Genomic DNA, 17,825 nt, shown 5'->3' on the forward strand with positions numbered 1-17,825 from the left:
CATAATTGTGTGCTGACACTAAAACAAGAAGTCTACCTCAAGGCCTTTGAAAAAGCCCAAACCCCAATTAACCAATGCCTACATTTACATTTACCTCCCATCTACTGACCCACGTAAATTTGGCAACTTGTCCTTTCTTTAATTTACTCTGAATACTCAAACAAACATCTTATCTTATATATGAACAGTGGAAAAGTGGGAGGAAAGAATATGGAGTGATACCAAATTTTAAAATATGTATTTTTCATGATTTACTGATACTCCTTTCAGATGAGACACATCATTAACAAGTTAGTTATACTGCAACCAAAACTGATGTATTACCTTAAGAAATTTGATTCAAAGGCAAAGAAGATTACACTGTTACAATGCACATTTTATGTTGTCAGCATGAAATTATAATTTAATTAGAGGCAAACATGTTTTACCTCAGCAATTATTTTTAATCTGTAACAGTGTTGTATATGATAAAGATGACTGTATAAATGACTGTATCAACATTTTATATCATTTTTTATCTCATAAAAGCTTCCCAAATCTAAATATTTTCTCCAGTCCTTTTCAAGAAATTTGCACTTAAAGCAAGTAATATATTTTGACTACATTTTAAAATAATTTTTCAAGTAATAAAAATCAATCTAAAACAGTTCTAAAGCATTCTGATGCTGATGCTTAAAATGCATCTCCAGTAGACTCTGCTACTTCAGTGTTAAATAATGAGGTAACACATTGTTCCAAAATTGCTGTGAATTATGTACTCCATTTGCTACACAGTGTTTGGATTTCATTTTTTGTTTAGAGCTGTTTGGTACAGCAGTACTTTCTGTCTTCTTTGGCTTCCTGCTGTTTTTGCTTTTCTTTTGTGGAAGCTTATTGCTATCAACCTTTTTTTTATGTTTTGTTTTTTCGTCCTCCTCCCCTTCTTCCTCCTCTCCCTTTTCCTCTTCTTCCTCCTCTCCCTTTTCCTCTTCTTCCTCCTCTTCTTTTTCCTCTTCTTCTTCTTCCTCTCCCTCTTCCTCCTCTCCCTCTTCTCCTTCTTCTTCCTCCTCTTCTTCCTCCTCTCCCTCTTCCTCTTCTTCTTCTCCCTCTTCCCCTTCTTCCTCCACTCCCTCTTCCCCTTCTTCTTCTCCCTCTTCCCCTTCTTCCTCCACTCCCTCTTCCCCTTCTTCCTCCACTTCCTCTTCTGCTTCTGCTTCCTCCCCTTCTCCCTCTTCTTCTTTCTCTTTTCCCTCTTTTCCTTCTTCCTTTTCCCCTTTCTCTTCTTCCCTGTTTTCATCTTCTCCTTCCCCCTCCGCCTCTTCTGTTTCTACCTCTATTGCTTCCTCTCCGTCCTCCTCCTCCTCTTCTTCTCCTTCCTCTTCCACTTCATCCTCCCTATCTTCCTCTTCTTCCTCTTCTATTCCATCCTTCTGCACCTCCTCTTTAGTTTCATTTGCATCTTCCTCTTCCTGTTCCTCTTCCGATATCTCTTCTTCCATCCCTGCCAATACTTCCTCTAACTCTTCCTCTTCAACCTCTTTGTCTCCTTCATCCTCTCTTTCTTCCCTTTCTTCATTTTCCTTCTCATCTTCTCCCTCCTGCTCTGCCTCTGACTCTTTTTCTTCCTCCATCTCTCTGTCTTCTCTTTCTTCCTCACTTTCATCCCTTCCTTCACTTTTAACCTGTTCCTCTTTTTCTTTTTCCATTTGTTCCTCTTCTGCATACTCCTCCTTCTCAATATCCTCTTGTCCCTCATTCAGTATTTCTTCTTCCTCTATAAACCTACCTTCCTCATCTCCCTGCTCATTGCCATATCCTTCTTGATGATTCTCTTCCACCTCTTCTGCATCCTCATTCTCACTGTCTCTTTCAACCTGTGATTCATCTCTTTCATTTTCTTCTCCACTATCTTTTTCCTTTTCATCTTCATCTCTTTCTTCTGAAAAGTCTCTGTCTGTACTTTTTTTGACCTCACTCTCTTCTTCTTCCTCCCCTAATTCAACTTCACTGTCAACTTTTTCATCCAGTTTTTCTTTTTCACTTTCAGTCTTTTCACTGTCTTCACTCTCTTGCTCTTGGTTAGATTCCTCTTCATTTTTAACTTCTACCTGTCTGCCTTCAACAGATTTATCTTCAGAGTTTGTTTCTTCCTCATTCAGACTTTTTATATCAGTCTCTTCTACATATTCTTTTTCATTATTTGTAGTTTGCTTCTCTTCAGTCTCACTATCTTCTTCTTGCACATCCAAATCTTTCACATTTTCCACTGCTTTTGTTGCCTTCTGGGTATCCTTGCCTTCATAGTAGTCCTCTTTTTTTTCCCTACTCTTAAGCATGTATTTTGCAAGTTCATTACTGCTTTCCTCACTTGAAGATGATGACATAGTTACAGCTACTTGTTTCAAAAATTGATCCTTTTTTTTAAACTCCCTCTGTTCTTCATTACTTTCTTCCTCTCTGACAGATATTCTTTCATATTTATCAGCTTTTTCAATTCCATCCTTTGTTTTGTTTTCACGTTCTACTGCTTCTTTACTTCCTTGCTTTTTAACAAGATTGTATTTTTGTACAACTAAACAAGTCTGGGGCTGATCACTGCACGCAGAAGGAAGTACATCTGTTTTAAGGGATTGCTTAGATTTAACAACTTTTGGCTTTTTATAGGAAGAATTTGTTTTTTCAGTCAGAATTTGTTTTTCACTGGAAAGATCATAAGTTATTTCCTGTTTGACAGATTCAGGATTTTCTGAATATTCTTTTTTCCTTTTCACTAGTTTGCATTTGTCCCTAACAATTTGTTGAAAAACGCTTTTCAAAGTACCAACGCTTTGTGCCTGCTCATATTTACCTTTCAAGGTTTTTTTGTCAGTCATAGGCTTCCCTACAAAGGCACTACTTTTTTCTAAGTCTACATATTGTCCCAATGACTCTGAAAGTGAAGACTGCTTTTGTATAGAAACAGAGTCTAATTTTGAACCCTCCTGCATGAAATTAAAATCAATGCTTTTCATCCCACCCTTACCATCTCTTTTCAGTTTCATATTTTTATTGTTCTTCTATTCCACATGAGAAGCAGAAAATTAAAAAAAAAAAAAGAAGGAAAACATTAAGGACAACTTAAATGACAGCAAAAGAAAAAGACTATATAAACATCTGAACAAGAAAAGAAACAATTTCTGTGATGGAACTAAAAGGTGGCACAAAAGGTGGAATCTTTCTAATGAAATGAGTTTAAAAGTGCATGTATTAGAAAAATGAAATTTCTGTTTATAGTAAAGGTACTATTCCTTTTCCACAGTCCAAGCACTCAATGTGAATGGGAGAAGAACTATGCAGCCACTGTCACATCCCATAAGCTACAGCACATGCAATGTGTGAGGCAGTGCTAACAGAAGGAAAGAAGGAAATCTTAAACCTTCCTCCATCTTTTCCCTAGGGAAACCTTCTTCTGATGCACTCAGTGTTATGCTTTTTACAATATGCTTAAAAATCTGTTGTCTTTCTGCTTTAAATTTTGCACTTATTGAACAAATTCAGCAGAATCATTTTTTAAATATAAAATGAAATGATAATGAAATATAGCAAAGTACTGAAAAGCAGGTACCATGTTAGGAGTGAAATAGAATGGAATAGAATAGAAGGTAAATACATAAAGATAAATAAACAAAGATAACTAAATAAAGGTAAACAAAACCTTTACTTAAATTGTGTCCCAAGAGTCAATTAAAATATTTTCTTATCAACAGAACAGTAGAACTATATTGCTACCAGAATAAATTTCAAATTGTATACTATAGTCTCCTGTTCCTTAAACTGGGGAAGCATTGTACACTCTCATCTCAAACTACATTGGACATGTAGACTTCTATGTCCCCAAGCAAATTCTCTCTGAATTCAGTCAGCTACGTAGAGTTTTACCTCGTGGATTAATATTGAGAATATGAACAAGAGGAGGTCTATTAAATTTGCTAGGCTTTTCAAAAACTCACAGCAAAACAATAAAGAACAGGGATAATACAAGAATTATAGACGTTTTAAACATCAGCATGAGTATACATATGGATAATTAGTTACAGTACCTTTGGTTTTTGGATTGGTGATAATTTTAAGGACTGGTCACTGGGATTCAATTCCATCACATGTGTCTGCAAAAAATGAGAGGTCTAATAAAACATTAAATATAATTAATAAGGAGGGATTACATAATGATGACATGATAGCTACACTTTGAAATACTTTTTCATTGGAGAACCTTGAAATATTTTTCAAACCACATGCTTTCCAATAAACTGCTAGTTAAATTAAACATAAGCTACTGTTTCCACGAAGTAACTTAAATCTTCACACCATTTCAAAGAAAAAGCTGCAGGATAACATTCTAAGTTTCATGTGTATCTTCATCAATATCATTCAAAAGGAAGATAGCTGAATGACTGTCTAAAAATTAGATTTCTAAATGTGATGGGAACCTAGCACATCACTTTGTTTTGGCTATGAACGTCTGGGTCAAAAATCCACTTTTAAAATCCCTGACCTAGAGGTTAAACTACTGATTTCAAACTTACTGTTCATTGATATGGCCAGTGAGTTGCTCTTCTCTGAGCAGAGGAGGCAAAAGGAGGCCTGAATGAGAGAAAAAAATATAGAGCACCATCTCCCACCACTCAATTTGATTCTCCAACTATCACCAGCATAGGGAATTGGCAAGCTTCCTGAGAAAGAGACTTCTGAGAAAATGCCAGACAAAAGATCTGGTGGTGAAGAGCTGTCGAGACCAGGAAAAGGCTAAGAAACCATATAGTCAGAAACTGTAATCACAGTAAATCCTGTTTTAAATTGACAATTGGTATTTCCATTATGACACTATTAGTAAACGAAAACCTGAATAAGAGGTGCTATTTGATTATCTAGAAAACTCTCACTGCTTTTGAGAAATGTGAGAAGCACAAAGCACAGCAGTATCAAAGCCCAGTTCTACTACAGAATACTATTATAAGGCAAGTGAACATTTTAATACCACTGCCCAGTCAGTTTGAGAAAAATCTGTATGATCATTCAACTCATCTATTTCACTTTCATTATTTCTTTTATTGCTTATAAAGGGAGACAGTGGTAACCAACTTAGATGTCAACATCTACACTGTCTGTAGAAACTGAGAGCTACATGGACAACCCCTGCCCTCTCTTACTGCCTACAAGCATGTTCCAGAACCACCTCCAACTCATTGTGGAGTTTCGTCTACAAATATAATGTCTTACTCCCTTATCACATACCCTTCATCTTAACATCCAGTTTGATACCATAACATTGGGAGAGCATGTTCAAAGAAGCATAAAAGCAGAAATTTTCATTGGGGTCTTATTCCTTAATCTCTTCTATATAAAGCAAAAGAGTAAAAGGCAAGGCAAGGCATGAACATGTTTGGGTGGTAAGTATAGTGACATTTTGTTCGCTCTTTCCCACATCTTCCAAATGACAAGATAATGCTCTCTGTTGCTGTTAGTTAACTGCTTACGGTTTAACCACTATATTCTCTTTCAACACAGTGAGCACCAACAGCTCTGGTTTCTGACTCCCTAGAACTTCAATATGATATTAAAGGCTTTTCCTGCTCAAAAGCTTGTCAATAAGGTAAATGTCACAGTTCAGAAAAACTGAGATATGCCATAACAGATTTTCATTCAGATTCAAGAACAATCATGTTTCTTTCCATTTTGATAAGTTTGCCTGACACAGACTTTTTTCATATTGACTAAGTATTTCATTCTGATAAGTGTTTTAAAATTGCTTTATAACGGGAACAAACACAAAAAAGGGGAAAGAAGTCTAGCACATAAAGTGTGCAATATATTATAAACAAATGCCTCAGTAAATTAATGACGGCTGCCTTGTGTATCATATCTGAAAACAATTCTTTCTTGTCTCTATGTAAATTAAGACCAAATTTTATAAATGTTAAATAAATGGTATGCACAGGCAACCAGACTTTTAAATTATTAAGTACTGTTGCCCAAAAAAGTAACAATTCCTGTAAAATATGCCATCCATTCAGCATAACTGACAAGATATCCTGAGCTGAGTCCACAGTGAGTTGAAGAGTTGTTTACATCCCACTGAAGGAAAAAAAACAACACTCTTTCTGCTGCATTGGTTTAGGGCTGGGACATACCCTGCCTGCCAAGAGAAGACAATGTTTTGGAGAGGTGAAAAAGTGATAAGGTGGACGTAATTTTTAAATAAGAGAAACATGTGGAAACTTGCTTGAGGATCACCAAATAATCAAAATATCTGCATCTTGGTCTCTCCTTTAATACAATCCACCTGCATGAAAAGAACTCTGCTAGGAACAGAAAAAGACGGTGCTCTGCTTCTTTTCCTGCAGTTCTCTCTCTTCTTGGAAATCATTAAGAAGAGGAAGATCAAGGATCATGATGTGGTATCCAGCCCCTTCTAATTTTCCTCTGATGTCTGGGGCTAAAGCATGGGGAGGGGTCACACTGACTGCACTGCTTCAATCTCACATTGCAATATTACTTGGAAAATGAAAACAAACTTTAGCATTGGATAATGATGGTACGAAACAGATGCTCATTTAACAATACGTCAATACTTCTTGATACCACATACGAAGTTCTGGGCTAGACAGAAGTTCTGTACTAGAACCTAAAACATGATTTAGCTGCTTTGTTTTTCCCCTGTATAAAAACAATTCAGTTATAGATTCATTAGTGGAATATATTACCATATTTAGGATGTCAGTTGTATCTCCAAGGTTTCTGTGATTATTTTCATCATCTGAATCTTCTTCCGCAGAGCCTTCACTGAGTTTATCTTTCTGATGATTCTTTTCTTTAAGATAAAATAGGGAAAGTAAACAAATACTACAGGAACAAGTGATACACAGCAAACAGAACATCCCACTCTTATAAAGTAAAGCAATTATTTCTATTTTAGTGCAATGGGATTGAAGCTCTGAGATTCCTCATTCCCCCAGCCTAAGCCAAAGCAGAAGCACTTCACTTCCTTTCCACCAGTTTACATTAACATTAGAAGTAGTTCAACAATCTAGCTAGTCTCTGTGCACTGTATATCTCTGACCATTTTTGTAGTCTTTCAATGCATAAATATTCCAAGGGACAAAGCTCCTTTTGGATAATCTTTTCAATAATATTGTACCAATTACACTTTATTAGCTGCAGTCATTATTATCTATAATGCACATTATCTGGAAAGGCAGTGAGTTTATTAGCTTTCATGCAGCATCATACAAATATACCTACCTCATTTTCAGGTCCACCTCAAGCTCAGCAGGTATATGACCAGCTTCATATGGAATAAAACTTGAGGTTTCAGATCTAAGAAGATTTTAAAGGCAATTCAAATTTCACTGCATTGCTTTCCTGGAACCAGAAATGCTAATGAACATGCTAGCAGCACTATAAATAATCATCTTAAGTCTAGCTCAATTAATTAGTTTCAAATTGAATTTGACTGTCCAGTCAATTTGAGCTCACTTCACACTGAAACATTGTGCATTCTGCACTCTTCAGCACTCCTCTTTCCAGGAAATCCAACATGCCCAGGAACCCAGATGCAGCACACAGCTGCATTAGAGACTGTCTGCAAAAGTCCAGTCCAGTATCAATATCGTTGTTATCCAGGCTTTTGTATTAGCTAGAATATCCTAATTTATATAATGGAGAGTCAACAGTACTTTTGCATTTCCAAGGGAAGAAGAAAGCTCTTGTGGGAGTTAGCAGACCTCTTTCTTATCCAACGTCTCTTGTAGGCTTTCCAGAGTCTTTAAGAAGTTTCCTAACCACATGTTCTTTTAATTTTTTTTCTTTATGAAAATGGAGAAAGTGGTTACCTATCTTACAGTATTTTTGTGAAGTCATATTTGTATGCCCTTGAGGAACTACACAATTTATAAGTCCCTTTTCTTTCATTCAACCCTGCTCTAAACCCTTAAGCACTTTTTCCAAAACTGAATGATGTTAGAGGCAATTTCTTCTATGTACTTTTCAGCTTTTATGTCTGTATTCTGTCTGAGCCTCATGAAGTAAGACTGAACTGGAACTTTGCTTCATGTTCAAACTGAGCATTTATGAATGATCAAAGCCGAACTACATAATTCTCAGAAAACAGCGGCACAATGTAGGGACAGTTTACCTGTTTCATGGTCCAAATCCATAGGTTTAGCTTTAGGAAGACTTGTTGCAGAAAAGCAGGGTGGGCTAGTGTTGCTAGTCACATGCAATGAAGATTTTAAAAAGTTTTCTCCCAGTGGAGGCAGGGTTTGTACCATTCGAATAAACTGTTCTGGTGATCTTTCCTTTAGAAGATTAACAAAAAAAAATTGAGAAAATTCTGAGGACAAAAAGAGAAGATTAAAATACAAGCAACCTCTCATGCCTAGCAGAGGTATTTTCCTTTAGTTGATGTTATGAACAAAATTTCTTGCACATTTTGTTTGTTTATAGTCCTAGAAAGTGGAGAGGTATATGACAAGATATTTTATGTAGTCTCTACGCAATAATCATCCTATGGAGTCTTAAAATATATACAAAGGGGGGAAAAAAGCTTTGACTTTTATTTGAAATAAAAATACCAGTTTCTCAAAAAACATTGAAGTAATTAATCCACAGCATCACCACCTTTTTACAAAATAAAGGAAAATCCAGCTTTTGTGTTTTTGTGGTAGAGTTAGTTTTCAGACAGGTAAGTGAGATGATCTCTGTGCTGCTCAAGGAAATCACAGGGAATGTGTAGATGAAGATAAAGGAGAAGAAACTACTGTTTTAAGTAGCTATATGGTCTTAGGACCATTTAAAGCTGATTGTGAAACTTCCCCCTTTGATATTTTATAAACTATGAACTAGCTCAATCTATTCAAGGACTTAGAGGGACCACCAAAAAGAGTAAGGTTCTCATTTTTTAAAAATATGTCTAAGATATTTTTAAAAACACAAAGGAACAGGCTATATAGTTTAGAATTAAAAACAAACTGAGTCTTTTTCACATGTCATAAACAAGTAAAACCGGACCAGTAACCATTTTTTCCCTGCCTGAATTTTGTCAACAGGATAGGTATCCCTTCTTCTTTTCACACATTGAAATTAAACATGTATTTTGAGGAGAGATATTTATCTGCTGGGTATGTGCTGTGCTTTTAGCTTAAAAAGTCATTTTGTTTCTTGCAAAAAACTATGGCAACTCTAAACAGCTCTGAATTTACCTTCTCTCGACGTCGCATTCGTGCTGATAATGTTCGTTGTAAGGTGCTTGTTACTGATGAATCTACACTCATTCTAGAGATAGTAGCGGTCAAACGGTTTTCATATAAATCTTCTAAGAGTATTTCTTCAGATCCTTTAGGCCTTGGAGCAGCAAAAACTAGCATGTGACAACCACCACAAGCGACCTACAGCACAAAAACAAAGTTCTGATTATTTCAAACGCATGTATCAATACAAGGATCTCATTTTCTTACAATCATCTCTAGGGACTTAAATGATAATGAAAACAAACAAACAAAAAATGTCAAATGGGAAATATTTTGCTTCAAATCTAGCTACTGACTTTAGTAAGATAAAAATACATAAATACGATTACTGATGCTTAATAATCTCTGTTCATTCTTTCTTACTTAAATACAATACATTATACTTAAATAAAATTTAACAAATTATTGGTACAGAAGAAAACAAAGATATTTCCTCTGATTTTCAAAAGAATTGTAGCTCATTTTGATGCAAGTCAAATGTTAACAACACTGATAGCTACAGTGACACAAACCTAGATATTTTATCACAAAACCCACAAAAAGTAATGCAAAGTACTAAACCCATCCAGTAGATAAGGTATCATTACATAAAACCATAGGTTTCACTTTTTAAAAAGTTTCAGATCCTGAGTCGTGTTTGTAATTTTGATACTGGCAATTCTGTGATATTTTTCTTAAACATCCTCAGGAAATAGATTAAAACAATGCCCTTAAAAGAAAAGACTATTTCTCTTTTCTCATCCTGTTTGGATTAAAAAAGCAACAGCTTAAATTTTCTTAAGATTTTGTAAATATCCCACTGTATAATTATTAAAATTAAAATGACATCACTCTGGGGTTTTCAGAACAGATATCAGTTTTCCCCTTACTGTCAACAATCTAAAAGCAATGAGTATTTTATTTTATAGGATACTATCAGCTCTATAGACCAAAACATCGTAGTATGGCACTACTGAATAAAATCCTAAAAAGTGGTCTATATGTACAGCCCAAACCAAGTACATTCAAAACTGAATAAGCAGCATGATAAGCAAATATAAGCTCCTTTCTTTTTCCAATTATTGTTATCTATTAATTAAACATTGTAGGAAAAATTATTCTATAATGAGATTTCAGCAGTCATTAACAATGTGTCTCATAAAAATATAAACATTTTGATGTCTGAGAAGCATGAACAAAAGTTTTACCAAAAGGACTGTGAACCTCAAAAAGTTAGAACATAGAGTGGGTTCAAACTGATTTGCAAAATTCTCTTCTCCAAGTCCTAACTTGCCATGTCGTCCATCTCCAAAGGTAAACATGAGGCCATTCTCTGTATGTGGAAAAAAGGATGTTATTAATAACAAAGGTTCAATAGAAAAACATGAAAAAAACATTACAAATGAAGCAACAGACTGTTAAGGAACATTCCTCTTCCAAAAGTAAAAACTGAATAATTATTTTTAGACTCTCTACAGAGGAGTACAATCCAAAAATATGTATATTTTCAGACAAAATACTGTCTTAGAGTAGAGTTAGTCTAGACAATTTGAAAAAAAACCCAAAATGATAAAATAGAAATTGTATAGTGAAACAAAGGTTTATAAACAAGAATACTTGTTTGCAAGGCATGACTATGAGGTTGCAGTTCCCCAGGAGATAATTTGTACAGAACTACACATGGCTGTGAATCAGAAATTCCTAATATCCAATCTGGCTTTTTCACTAACTCCCACATAGCTTTGGCCACTCAACCTTTAGCAATAGTAAGTCTGTGTGTACCTTCTTTTTCTACTACTCATTTTGTACAGAAAGCTTATTCAGTGCAAAGGAGAGTCACTAGAAGTGCATTTCAGAATTTTTCACTTACGTACCTGCTATTACAGCAGTATGATTTTCCCCACATGCAATGTTACATATTTTATGCCTCCTCAAGTGTTCCACAGACTTTGGTATGGAAGTTTCAAAAATAAAAGTACCATGTCCCAGTTGCCCATACTGTCCAAGTCCAAAAGTATATACATCTGTCTCTGAAAATGTACAGGAGAAGTTAACAACAAATATGCTGCCATATATATTATAATCTGCTTTCTATTAACAAAATGAAAGTTAAATGACACTGGCATCAAAAAAGCAATGCTTTATCAATTAATACCGACAGAAGAAAATGAAAAGAAACCAGCAGTGAAGCAGTAAATTAAATATATACAGAAAATAATTTTGAATGGTTGACTATGCAATATATTTTCTAATATATAGCATAACTGCAAAATGATCTACTGATCACATGTACACATAACATCAGCTAACAAAAATTTATGGGAGTTTACTGCAGCTAATTCAAGACCACAATGTTGACATATATGTGCATTTTCAAATACGATAGTCTCATCTTAGCTTCTTGTTACCTACAACACGTATGCTGCATGACCCAAAATTTAACAGACTAAACCTCTTTAAACTAGAACTAATCTACTAATTTGTGTGGAAGAAAATACTGGAACAACAGCAGAACAGGTTTCAGTATTCCTTTTGGCTACCAAGTCAACCCTGCCTTCAACACAACACTATAATTGTGTTATCTTGTGAGAGAATAATCATTTTTCCACACTGTACATTTTGTTCATTTAACAGACTGTCTGTGCCAGGAAAAAGAATGTGAGGTTCTCCAAGGCAATAAAGATTCTTGGTGTGTCCATCCCTGGCACTCCATCACAACCGGGGAAGACTGTGAAGCTTGGAAATCTTGATGAGGTCATGCTCAAAAAGGGAAATTCAAAGACTAATTATTTTTGGGAAGAGGAGACTTTTCCTAGAATTTTATTCCCCCCCCCCCGCTATTTTTTGCCAGAAGGCAACAACAGAAAAGCAAGAGAAATACTAATAAACAGTTGCAAAAAGCTGTGAAAATCTGTGAAAGATTGGGAAGGATAAAAAAATATTCTGCCCCAAGCCAAAGTAACTGAGACTCAGAAGCAATACATCATTACATCACTATCATGAAGAGGGGGCAGAGCCTGTCCACTCCTGCCATACAGATACCATCAGCTCAAAAATGTCACCATCTTCAGGAGCAAGAGAGGAATGAGCTTCCACAGCTGAATGTACCGAATGACAAACAAAGGAGGATCTTTGCTTTTTGAGCACTTATTCTTGCTCAGAAAATGAGGTCACTGGAACAGCGAAGTATGCTTCAGTGCCACAAAACTAGTTTATATTGTGTAACCAAATATCCTTTTGCTGTTATTCTTAGAGCAGCCACAAAGTGAAGAAATAATAAAAACAAATTAGGTTACCACTCTCCCAAACTAATCTTTTGCTTCTGTCAGAGAAAGAGCAAAGCAGACAATCGACCACTTTTCATATTGCTACCATAGTACACTTACAAATTTATATTGAACTTTCAGATTTACAAAGGAACCGGGTTGAAATAAACATTCCAAAATTAGTAAACACTAAATATGGAAAAATTCTCTATCTAGGAAACAGTTTGCCCTTTCCACCCCTTTTAAAATTGTTCCATATTAAGATGTCATGAATTCTCACTGGAAAAAAACAATGGTCTCAAACTTTTTTAGACTGAAGGTGCAAAATATTTTGTAAAGCCATTTTTCTACTAAATTTAATAGTAAACCTCCCTCTACTGGAAATTTCAGTGCAAGAAAGCAACACCTTAGAAGGAAGTCTCTTTTTAAAGTAAAACAAGGAGTAAGAATTTTTCTGTTATTTGTACTTTCTGGATAAGAATCAAGAAACTACTCCTGAAAGACAGAAATTTTCTCTAAGTGAACTGAGGAAGTTTCATCTTCATTTTAGTAAATGGATTTCTCAGGATGGCTGATTCCATAAATTCTATTTTAAAATACTGCATTTGTCTTAATATTTCTTTGGAGACAGGCAGATCATATCATTTTCAAATTATATAGCTTTATCTGATTAATGTAATTATTTTGAGTGAAGTTGGAGTTTTTTTCATATTATCTTTAATCCTAGGTTGAGGCTTTCATGTTTAGAGGAAGATATTCCCAGATGCAAACTTGAAGTACAGGAACCTATTTTCTGGGGGAGAACAGACCAATCTAAAAACAGTTTGGAGTGCCTTTATATGAAGAATGAAATTTTCCACTTCCCCTGGAGACCAGGGGGACCTGAATTTTGCTTCTCCTAAAATCTGCTTATTAGTTGGTTATCAAGGTACAGGAAGACAAAAATCCTGCAGCTTTAAATGATTTACCTCTCTGAGAGAACATTTATTCAGGACCCAGTGCAGAAGTGAGGCCAAACCTCAGTGATAATCCCATTTAGCAGAAATGAGGTATTTCTTCCAAGCTATCTTTATAACTACATGGAGACAGAAGTCTACGGCAAAACAATCTCATAGACCTGGTGATAAAATGTTAGAGGTGAACTCTATCATTCTGAATGTGAATTTGCAAATGAATTTGCTGACCACACAAATCCAAAAGGGGATACAGCGCCACTGTTTTCTTCTTCTTACTGTACTCAGTCCCAGTAATGATATGGTTAGATGATGCAGATGAGACACAGTGCCACCAGAAGGGCAGATCTCACTCCCCCTTTCTTTTGTCCCCACTTGCACTGTCTCTGCTGTCCACCTGGCTACTGGCTACTTAGCTCAGTAGACCAGGTTTGGGGATTTTTGCTGCATTAGTTTCCTGTGGGATGGTCAAAACAGCACCAGAGTGGTACAAGGGGAGAGGAAAGACATACTGCCAGAGCAGTGCGTCGCACTGCCTCCAGTGGTGCTAGCAAACCATGAGGAAGGCACAGCCCATTAACAGCACCCAGAGGAAGCACAACAGAATTCCTGTCTCGCCCCGAGGAAGGGACTGCTGTCTCCCAGAAGCCTCCCATGAGAAGGGGGCCTGAAGGATGAAGAGAAGTGGTTTCAAAGCCTGCACAGAAACCACTGGCTTCCCTGTTCCAAATGATCTCCTGCACTTAAAGTGTTGGGAATGCTTTTACTTCACTTCCTGTATTTTCTTTTTTGGAAGAACAGGGATATTTCCCAGTAACTGAGTTCAAAAGGACATCTTCCATGTTTGCATGCATCTTCTGGAGTACATAGCTGCTCTTTAATCTCAATGACACCCATATTATGGTGAAGGATGGTGAAGGAACTGAGGGAGTTCCAAGAGTCTTTGTAAGAGCCACACATTCCTTCCCACCTATTTAAAACTGTATGCAAAGTTAAAAATCCCCAGAAGAATAACAGAAACACACATATTCTAAAAGCTCTCCATATAGCTTTATTCCCCTTGAACTACGTTGTTATCATTATGTCAATGAGCTATTCACTCTTATTCTAGTTTTATTTTTAAACAGCTTATACTGAAAAATATTACTTTAAAAAATCAGCTGTCTACACAATACTCAGTTTTACCAGAGCCAGTAAATTGAATTTGGGGATTTCAGTACAAATAGTATACAGACTTAAGGAATAGTTTGATAAATATAGATAATCCTACATGGTTTCAACAGTCTCTTAGTTCTGTCATGAACAGGTAGAGGTTTTTCATCCTTCTCATTCTCTTTCAAAATGATATCTTGACTTTCTTTTCTTTTTAAAAAACCTTGAGACAGAAGATGAAAAATCCAAAATTTTACACACTAATGCACTAATGTTCTATATTATATATGATGTCAAGCTATCTATTCTCCAAGGACTGCTTCACTTTTTCCTTTGAAGAAGTATCTTCACCTTCCCTCCCTTCAGAGAATAAAAGGAGGTAATATATCCTTTTACAGAGAGGATTATTTCCAGACGATCTGTCCTTATCTGAAAAAATGGAAGATATTAAGGCCACTCCCAAACATCTGTTTCTGCTCTTCCAAACTTCTCGATTCAGAAGTAGTTTTTATTTGACTTTTTAAAAGCTTATTGAAAAAATACAGAAGTTGGGATTGCTGCTTTCTTATATTTCTTTTGAAAGTGATCATACCAAGAGCTTTCATTTTCAGTAGAAAGCGTTTGCAAGAATCTTGGGTAGTGGACGCGTGTCATTTTAGTTTCTGAGCGAGAGAAATCATCTGGGATGAGGATATGACCTTCTTGGATGAGCTGATAAACTGTCACGAAATGGATAGTTTGTGCTGCTACAGTGAGAGAAAACTTTCGTGGCAATTAAATTTTTAACTGTGTTATTTTGTTTATTTTCTAGAACAACTGTAAAATATTAAAGGCAAAAGTAACAATAAGATTTTTAAAGAAGATAGTTTCTAATACTATATTCAAAATTTCTATCCTTAAAAAGTAGTTTTTTCCTTGTCATTGTTCTCAATAGCTCAATTTTCTGTTCTCTGGAAAAAAATTTAAGGTTTTCCCATTTTGGAGTTTCAGATCAAAAAATGCATTACTTTAATGCATACTGCCTACCATTCACTCTGATACACTGCTTTAGAGATTTCAAACAGTATTTTGATGTTTCTTAGCATATAAAATTGCAAACAGAATAGATATCAGCCATAAAAAGAAATAAAATGAAGTGCTTTGGAATGGACTAATCATGTATGAGAGTCAGGAAGAAATTTGTCTCATATTCAGCAAGATAACTGAATTACGCTTTCTTCTAATTTGATAAGTCCTAAATAGAACTGATGGCAAGAAAGGAGCCAGGATGCACAGCAGTTTCTCCATATGACATTGTGTCCTATCCTATTCCTACATTAAATCAGACAGACGAAACAGGGGAATATACAATAGCTAGAAATTCACTTAGTATTTTTTAGGACTGAGATGACATTCTCCAGAAAACTGGAAAGACCCTGAAAAGATGAAAACTGTATCAATAGATACTGTGTTACTAAAGCTAAGCAGTGCCCTTTTTCCACATAAGTTGAAACATAAAATTCAGAATTTATTCAACTATTGTATAGTTTCTTAATTTAGGAGACTGAACTTAATAAAGGTATAAATGTTTTTGACCCCCTTTGAAGCTATATCCCTTATCAAAATTCTGAACTTGTGGTCATGCTACTTCATCTGAGGATGCAATATATACTTCCATATTGATTCCAAGTTAAGTTTCTGGTGCAAAGCCTATAATGCATATATGCTACACTCACTTTTTATATGATTACAGTGTCCTAATCTACTTCTTCCAAATATTTAAACAGTAAATACTGTACGAGTCAGAAGAATTTCTGTATGTTAACACTCCTGACAAAGCATCTTTCACTTGAGACAGTATTTCCTTCATTCCCTACTCTTCTTCAAAGTGTCTGAAGAACCACTAGTTCATAGTCGTAGCCAATTTAATAATAGTTGAATTATATTTAAAAAAATCTGTCTGAACTTTCAGTCTTATCACAACAATTATCAATCTTCAGGAAATGCATTTGTCAGAGGATACTGCTCTCCTCTTCTCTTGGCTCAACTGGATCTTCTGGCACTGGACTGCCAGCTAACCCAGCACTAAACCTCTATCTTATTTGTCTTCTATTACAAAATCTATTTCCATAGTCAAGTAAATCTTATATAGTAAAAGATTTTGCTTACTATGACATTTTCTTCACTATATTTGTTTTTCAGTTTTTATACTGTGCCTCTGGGTTCTACTTCTAGCTTCTGCCTCCAGAGACTTCACTATAACGCTGATGTCATCTGAGTCTACATCTTCCAACTAAATCTCTGTAACAGTCATTTGGTGTAATGTAATTTTATTACACCAAATACCATTAAAACAAAGTCTCTATTGGTTGGTTTTAGATTTATGGTTAAAATAATAATCAATAATGATAATCTAATTCTTTGTGCAGAACTTTACTTTATGACCCATAAAATATTGCTAGGATTTATACATTTGCTGGCCCCAAATTTATGGTAATTTTTTCCTAATAATGATAATCTGATTTCATATAGAGAAATTCATTTTATGACATAAAATACTGCTAGGGTGAGACTGTATGTTGGTGGAAGAATAGAGACAAAGGCTTTGAAATGTAGACAAATATTTGCATTATTTCCTGGATTGGCTACTGTTATTTCCTCTTCATACATCTCCCAAAAGAGTTTTAACTCACCCACAATCTTGCAGCTCGACTAGTCATTACCTATAACCTTTTCTACCACATCACTTCAGCCTTTATTCTCTCCAGTGGCTTGCAGTGCAATACCACATCAATTACTTGCAATTCATCTCAATCAGATTTTCATTTTGTATTTTAGAAATTTTTGTTACATAACCTAAAGGCACTCCACCAGATTAACAACAGATGACTATTTAACATTTTAAAAATACAGATTTAAGGAGTGATTTATACAGCTCTTGCATTTTGGGTTAGGAAAGGAGATAATTACAGGAATGCTATACAGTTGCAGAATTCATTACAAGCCAAAGATGATATTTTGGAAATCATCTATGGGCCAAGTCAAACTCCCTTTTCTTCCTTTACAGTATTTTACAATTATTTAGTCCAATGAAAACAGATTTTGATGAGCAGATGGTGACTCCAGCAAGATGGTCAGGAAAGCTGGGAAAGAAGGAAAGAGTTTTCTGTTTAAATTACTGGAGCTCCCAGAAGCTCACAGGAATTGTATAAGATACATAATATAAGACA

At 35.4% G+C, this 17,825-nt stretch overlaps 1 protein-coding gene across 1 annotated transcript in view; it reads right to left on the reverse strand.

The window, feature by feature from the left end:
* Positions 1–17,825, reverse strand: part of RPGR (retinitis pigmentosa GTPase regulator) — a 68,173-nt gene that overhangs the window by 23,515 nt on the left and 26,833 nt on the right. Inside the window, exons 8-14 of the mRNA XM_067289753.1 lie at positions 11,120–11,275; positions 10,454–10,578; positions 9,219–9,404; positions 8,153–8,315; positions 6,723–6,829; positions 4,059–4,124; positions 703–3,035 (exon numbers count right to left, since the gene is read on the reverse strand). Of these exons, the coding sequence (XP_067145854.1) occupies positions 703–3,035; positions 4,059–4,124; positions 6,723–6,829; positions 8,153–8,315; positions 9,219–9,404; positions 10,454–10,578; positions 11,120–11,275 (3,136 nt within the window). The remainder of the gene's footprint in view (positions 1–702; positions 3,036–4,058; positions 4,125–6,722; positions 6,830–8,152; positions 8,316–9,218; positions 9,405–10,453; positions 10,579–11,119; positions 11,276–17,825) is intronic.

Source organism: Apteryx mantelli, chromosome 1 (assembly GCF_036417845.1).
Source record: "Apteryx mantelli isolate bAptMan1 chromosome 1, bAptMan1.hap1, whole genome shotgun sequence".
NCBI lineage: Eukaryota > Metazoa > Chordata > Aves > Apterygiformes > Apterygidae > Apteryx > Apteryx mantelli.